The sequence below is a fragment of the Passer montanus genome, unplaced genomic scaffold (genome assembly GCF_014805655.1).
Source record: "Passer montanus isolate IOZ18808 unplaced genomic scaffold, ASM1480565v1 scaffold25, whole genome shotgun sequence".
NCBI classification, from domain to species: domain Eukaryota; kingdom Metazoa; phylum Chordata; class Aves; order Passeriformes; family Passeridae; genus Passer; species Passer montanus.
This window is the reverse complement of record NW_024367149.1, coordinates 7,959,204-7,965,946: the sequence shown is the minus strand read 5'-3', so window position 1 is coordinate 7,965,946 and position 6,743 is coordinate 7,959,204. Positions and strand designations below refer to the sequence as shown.

Sequence of the window (6,743 nt, the reverse complement as noted above, 5' to 3'; positions counted from 1 at the left end):
CTGTCCCTGTCCCTGCCCTTCAGCCCCTGGGCGAGCAAGGATCCCATCAGCAGCACCAAGGGCAGCCAGGGTGGGGCTGTGGTGCTCGCTGCAGAGCTGTGAGGCTTATCCACAGATGTGGTCTGTGCTTTACAGATGAGGGCAGCTGCACCAGGCTGTTCTCCCTGAATCCCGGAGTAAAGACTGAGGTGATGATGATGCTTGAGTTGGGGTGATGCAGGTGCTGTGCAAACAGTGCCCTGTTCTTTCTGTTCTGGGGCTCTCCTGCACTCCAGGCTTGGCATTTTGGGGCTGAAGGATTAAAAAAAATAAATCTCTATATATACTCCAGTATATATAATATCCAGCTGGTCCCCAGCAAAGGAAGGACATGGATCTGTTGGAGTGACAGAGATCAGAGAGATGCTGTGAGAAAGGGCTGGGAGAGTTGGGATTGCTCAGCCTGGTGCAGAGAAGGCTGAACAATTTGTGGTGACCTAACTGTGTCCTTCCAGCACCTGAAAGGTGACAGGACAGATGGACAGAGGCCATTGACAAGGGCCGGCAGTGACGGGACAAGGGGGAACGGCTGCAAACCGACAGAGGGCAGGTTTAGAGTAGGTATGAAGAAGACATTCTCTCCTGTGAGGGAGGTGAGGCGCTGGCACAGGGTGCCCAGAGAAGCCGCAGCTGCTCCTGGATCCCTGGAAGTGTGCAAGGCCAGGCTGGACAGGGACCAACCCGTTCTGTGGGAGGCGTCCCTGCCACGGCAAGGAGCTGAACTGAGAGGAGCTTTAATGTCCCTTCCAGCCTAAACTGTTCTGTGTTTGTCTGGTAAGGCTCTCAGTTACCAAAACACGCAGTGTACGTCTGTAGCAGATGTACAAGCGCGTGATCCCTCACAGACAGCCGCCACACCCGGGCTGCCGCGGGCCCTTTAAGGGGGCGGGCGGGCGCGCACGCGGAAGCGCCGCGCGGGCTCTGATTGGTCGGTGCCGGGCACGTCGCCGAGGGGGCAGTTACTCCCCGAGGGGAGGGGGCAGAGGGGCCCGGCGGCGCCGCTGATTGGCTGCGGCGGCGCGGCGGCGGCGGCGCCTTTAAGGGAGCGGAGCGGCGGCGGGCCCGTGGCGGTGCCGAGGAGCGGGGCCCGGCCCGGGGCTGCGGGGCACAGCAGCGCCGGCACAGCGCTGCCCCGTCCTCTTGCAGGAGCGTCGAGCCCGGGGAGCTGATCCCCATCCAGGCGGATGAATGGCGTCGGCGGACGACCTCAAATTCCAGGGTAAAGGCGAGGTCGGAGGTGCGGGCGCGGGGCTGGGGGGGCCGGCAGGCCCCGCAGGCTCTGCGAGCGTTTCTGAGCGGTCGCGGAGTAAAAACGTCCCGGGAGTTTTGTTTGCGGGGTCAGGTGTTCTGAGTTCTCTGAGATGGAATTGTGCTGCTGGCGAGATAAAAAATGTAACCGGTGTTGACGGAAATCGCGGGCAGAAATCCTGTGTGGCAGCAAGTGACAGCTGGAAGGGGGCAGAGCGCTGTGTAAGTTGCAACAGGCCCCGGGTTCAGACTTCCTTGGTTCTTCATTAAAATTTTTACGTCAGTTTTTTTTGGAGAACATTAAAAGTACCCATTTCTCCTTGCAGAGACCTGGCCTGGGGTCGGGGCCGTTGGCAAGGCAGGCTCCAGCCGTGCCAGTGTCACATCCTGCAGGCAGATTGGAGGAAAAGCAGGCTCACACTTTATCTGCTGACTGAATGTTCAGCTTGATCCGTGTCAGTTTGGACTTTAGGCAACAGATCGTACCCAGCATGCCTAAGCTAGTGGTTATTCTGTCTCAGGGTTTTTATGTGTTTGTTTGAGCCACGAGAACAAAAATTTTAGTGTCTTGATCATTGCCTGTCTTTTAATGTACTTATTTGCAGAATTTGATGATGCAGCTAATTTGCTTGCAGCAAATCCTGATGCCACCACCATAAGCATCGATGAGCCAGTCGAAATCCCCAAGAATCAGCACAGCCACCTGCCAGAGCCAGGGAGGGAGGAGGATGATGAGTTACTGGGCACTGATGACTCCGATAAAACAGAGGTAATGCTCTCACTCTGATGGTGAAAGCATGTGGGAAAGATGGAGAGGGACTTCCTACAAGAGCATGTAGGGAACAGGACAAGGGGGAATGGATCCAGACTAAAAGAGAAGAGGTTTAGATTGGTTATAGAAAGCAATTCTCTCTTGTGAGGGTGGTGAGGTGCTGGCACAGGGTGTCCAGAGAAGCTGTGGCTGCACCTGGAAGTGTTCAAGGCCAGGCTTGGAGCACGTGGGACAGTGGAAAGTGTCCCTGCCCATGGCAGGGGGTGGAGTGAGATGATCTTTAAGGTCCCTTCAATCACAGGCCGTTCTGTGGTCCTGACAGCAGAAGGAACTTGTCATGGTGGTGAGGGTGTGTGCTCCAGGTGATGTGGCAGCAGGTAGCAGCAGGCTGCTCTTTACAACCTCAGGCCCTGGTTCTGCCTGCAGGGAGATAAGAGGCTGGCTGTCAACAGCTGTTGGAGGGGAGGAGGGAAACCATTACATAATCCTACCCTGTTAGGTTTGTTTTCAGTTTGGGAACCAAAATCATGTGACTGCTGTGTAAATGAGCTAGTAATGCATAAATTGTGTGCTTGTAACACTTTCCATGTTGCCTTTCCCACCATCCAGCTGCTTGCAGGACAGAAGAAAAGTGCCCCTTTCTGGACTTTTGAGTACTACCAGACCTTCTTCGATGTGGACACATACCAGGTTAATACTCTGCTCCAGAGGAGAGCTGCTGCCTGAATTATGCCTTATCCACTGAGGTTTTTTTCCTTGCACTGTCAGTCAGACAGATCCTTGTGTTTCATAGGTCCTGGACAGAATCAAAGGGTCAGTGTTCCCAGTGCCTGGGAAGAACTTTGTAAGGCTGTACATCCGCAGCAATCCTGACCTTTATGGTAGGTGTGAGGTGGGAGAAGTTACTTGCTGTGCTGAATATTTTGAGTCTGTATTACATTTGACTTCCTGGCCTAGAAAGCAAGACAGCAGAGGAGGTGCTATTGATTTTTGTTTCCTTTTAAGGTCCATTTTGGATATGTGCTACACTCGTGTTCACCATTGCTGTTAGTGGCAATCTCTCAAATTTCTTTATCCATCTGGGAAAACCAACGTACCACTACGTGCCTGAGTTTAGAAAAGGTTTGTAAGTAGTCATTTGTGGAGTTTTTTTGGTTGGTGGGTTGTTCTTTTTGTCTTTTTTTAAATGTGCAAATGAAGTAATATAAAACGAGGTCAAGGCTTTGATTTAGCACAAGTTTTTTGATTGATTGCTGTTTTTAAATTTTTAGACATGTGAAATAAGCCCTTAACATGGGCTGTGACTGGCAGAACCCTGTTTCTTCAGAGCATAAAGTAGTTTCAGGGTTTTAGAAGAGCAAGCAGGAGTAATTAGTTATTTTCTAGCCTTAGTGGATGTCTCCTTGTACAGAGAGTGAAAGCCCAGCACTGGGCACTGTGGTGCTTTGGTGGGGGCCTTCCTGCATCTGTGTCCTCCCAGGAACCTGCAGGCCTCAGGCAGAAAATTACCAGATCACATTGTCACTGATACCACGTACTTGAAGTGCTGGCAGAGTACTGGGTGTAAACTAGATACAAATGCAAAGTTCTCAGTTTATTAATAATTCAGCCTTCATCTTTTGGAAGTATCTTCACAGGTAGCTTTCTAATTTTCATGCTGAATGCTTCTACACCTTTGATTCTGGCAGGATTCAAAGCATGACATGAAACCCTTTGTTGTGTTTCCAGTGTCCATAGCAGCTACAACAATTTATGCATACGCTTGGCTTGTTCCTCTTGCTCTCTGGGGATTCCTGATGTGGAGGAACAGTAAAGTCATGAACATTGTCTCCTACTCGTTCCTGGAGATAGTGTGTGTGTATGGCTACTCCCTCTTCGTCTACATTCCCACAGCGGTACGTACGGCTCCCTCTCACGTGTCCTTCCTGAGAAGATTTGCTGTTTCTTGTAATATTGTTGATATTTGTTGAAATTTTAGAGACTGGGAGAACCTTTTGCTCTTTTTCTTGAAGCTTGTCTAGTGTAAAGATGTCTTTTGGGTGCTGGAAAAGCCCAGGACACGTCATTTCCCCAGAGGCAGCAAAACCAAGCAAGGTGCTGCTGGTGAGCCTGGCAGGCAGCCTCAGGACGTTTGTGTCCCCAGGGAACAGATAGCTGTGCAGGACTGCACTGCTGATGGCTCCAAGGACAATTTCCCTGGCTGGGAACAGGCCTTGGAGGGAGTGGCATAACTTGGGATTCCCCCTTGTGTCTGGGAGTACAGCTCATCACTGCTCTTACTCTTTCCCCCAACAAGAGACGCGTCACATTTAGGCGCGACTTCATTTGCGCGCAAACGGAGGCGACGCCACGTCACAGAACACACAGCCTTCTGCAGGCCAGGCCTTTTCCTGCCTTTTGCAGATCTTGTGGATCATCCCCCAGAAGGTGGTGCGCTGGGTGCTGGTGGTGTTCTCGCTGTGCCTCTCGGGCTCCGTGCTGGTGATGACCTTCTGGCCCGCGGTGCGCGACGACAGCCGCCGCGTCGCGGTGGCCACCGTGGCCACCATCCTGCTGCTGCACGCCCTGCTGGCTGTTGGGTGTTTGGTGGGACACTGCCGTTCCTTTTCCTTCATCTCTTATTGCCTGGGATAGGTGGGATGTTACGGGACAGGGAGGGAAGGATTGGCTGGTCACAGGAAAACCTTCAGCGTAAAAATTGCGGTTGTTTTAAACATAGCAAAAATTGATGCCAGTGTGACCCTGACAGTGCTGGTAATAAATTCAATAATCAGTTGTGGGGTCATAGAATATCTCCATCAGCATCAAGTCCAATTTACCTGAAATTCATCATAGTACCAGCAAAGCCTTAATCTTCATAGTATCCAGTTGCACTTTATTCCAATGAGTACTGTGCTTAGTCCTTTAAAATGTTCAATATAAAGTGTGTGCCTAGGAGTTTTAGCAGGTTTATGTTTTCATACACAATAAATGTTAGAAAACAGAAGACCCTGAGGCCACTGAAATACACAATGAGCACTTCAGTTATTTGTTTCCTTATTGCAGTGGGTAGAAGGATCAGCCAGGCCTCAGTTTCCACAGCTTCCAGAGTAGATGGATCTGATTCCCCACAGCTCAGAGTGCAGGGAGGTGACAGCAAAACACAGCTCTCCCTGGATCTGCAATCCAACCCTTTCCAGTACAGGTCTTTTCCAAAGACCTTGGCTGCTAACAGTTTAAATTTTAAAGTACATTTCAGAGCACCATTTTAACTGACCATTTGTAACCTGATAAAAACAGAGAAAGATTCAAATTTGCCATTTCAGTGCTGTGTTTGTACCTGGGTTTGGTGGGTGTGGAAAGAAAGAGCTGGGATGAGACAGCACTGTATGTTTCTCTCTAAATATTTTTTTTCTCTGATAATGTAGGCATACTTTTTTGATGCCCCTGAACTGGATTTTCCTGCACCTATTGTCCCTGCTCACAATGGAACAACAGTAGTAACAAAGAGTCACTAAATAAGGTGAGAACCCAGTCTAAACTTCCTTTTTCTGCAGTCATCACAGACATCCTGAAACTTTTCCCCATCACTATGGTTGAATGGAAAGGGGTTTAACAGACTAATTTTGCTAAATGGGGTCTATATATAAATAACATTTATTAACTTTGTTTCAGTTGTTTTAAATACAGATGTAAAAACTGAAAAGACTCTGAGGAATGGATATATTGTTTTATTTGAGGTTTGCTCTTGGCAAAGAAACTCATATTAAAATAAATAATACACTCAGTCCCAGAGGCCATTCCCTTACAAAAACCCAAAACCATTTATTTGAATTTATTCTGCCCAAGTGAAACTTAAGCAATAAACTGTTACACTCCAGTTTTTCTTTCAGTATAAAAAGCAGATTGGGTTTTTCCCCTTGATGTTTGGGACAGTGTTTCAGAGCAGCAGCCCTGTGGGGACATCTGTGGAGGCTCTGGCAGGGCTGACTCAGAGCCTGAGCCATCCATCCCTCTGCACTGCATTCCTTCTCTGGGACAGCTTGGGCATTTGCTTCCTGGCATCCAGGGCTGCTGCCAGCAGCAGATGACGTTTGAATTCTGTTGGGTAATTCTGTGGAGGAGGTCCAGGAACAGGCTAATAGACATGTAAGGGCCAGGCCACTCCCAAGTACACCAGCCACAAGTGTGCTTGTGAAAATCAGGGTGTTTGCTGAAGAGAAGCTATATTAGATTTAAAATAAATAATACAAAAAATACCCAAATGTGTCTAGCAAAAGACTCATAAAAATTGCACAATCCAATCATGCAAGTCAATTTTAGTGGCTTTTCCTCTTGCAAAATCAGTTTTTTCATTCCAGATGCCTAATAAGAATCAGTATGACAGTAATGGATTTTAGTATTGAGACTTAAATATGTCTATTTAAGTGCCCTGTTGCGTTCTCTGTGAGGAGCTGAAATAGTCACCAATATTTATTTGTTTCTTTCAGATGGCAGCACCATCTCCATCTATACAGTAGTTCTACTTTAGATTATTTTTTCACTGAAGACCCTGGAAACGTCAAGGACACGGGATGCGTTTTGAGCAGGACAGACAGTGGTGTCCCATGGACATCTCCATGCTCCAGGAGGAGAGTGAACCATCGATCCCAGTCTGGAACAGAAAGGGGTTGTTTTTGTTTGTTTGGGATTACTTTATGTTTTG

General features: G+C 48.7%; 1 protein-coding gene across 2 annotated transcripts; it reads left to right on the top strand.

Moving 5' to 3' along the window:
- Positions 1-1,039: 1,039 nt before the first annotated feature.
- YIPF1 (Yip1 domain family member 1) lies at positions 1,040-6,737 on the top strand. 2 transcript variants are annotated; one of them, XM_039711688.1, is made up of 9 exons: positions 1,040-1,258; positions 1,923-2,056; positions 2,669-2,749; positions 2,853-2,940; positions 3,065-3,181; positions 3,788-3,954; positions 4,463-4,645; positions 5,467-5,561; positions 6,529-6,585. In XM_039711688.1, exons 1-8 carry the CDS (start codon positions 1,228-1,230, stop codon positions 5,554-5,556), a joined length of 891 nt encoding a protein of 296 aa, XP_039567622.1. In that variant the 5' UTR covers positions 1,040-1,227; the 3' UTR covers positions 5,557-5,561; positions 6,529-6,585. The 2 variants fall into 2 exon arrangements, with proteins under 2 accessions (XP_039567622.1, XP_039567621.1); XM_039711687.1 differs by having other exon boundaries at positions 1,042-1,258; positions 1,893-2,056; positions 6,529-6,737.
- Positions 6,738-6,743: the final 6 nt, after the last annotated feature.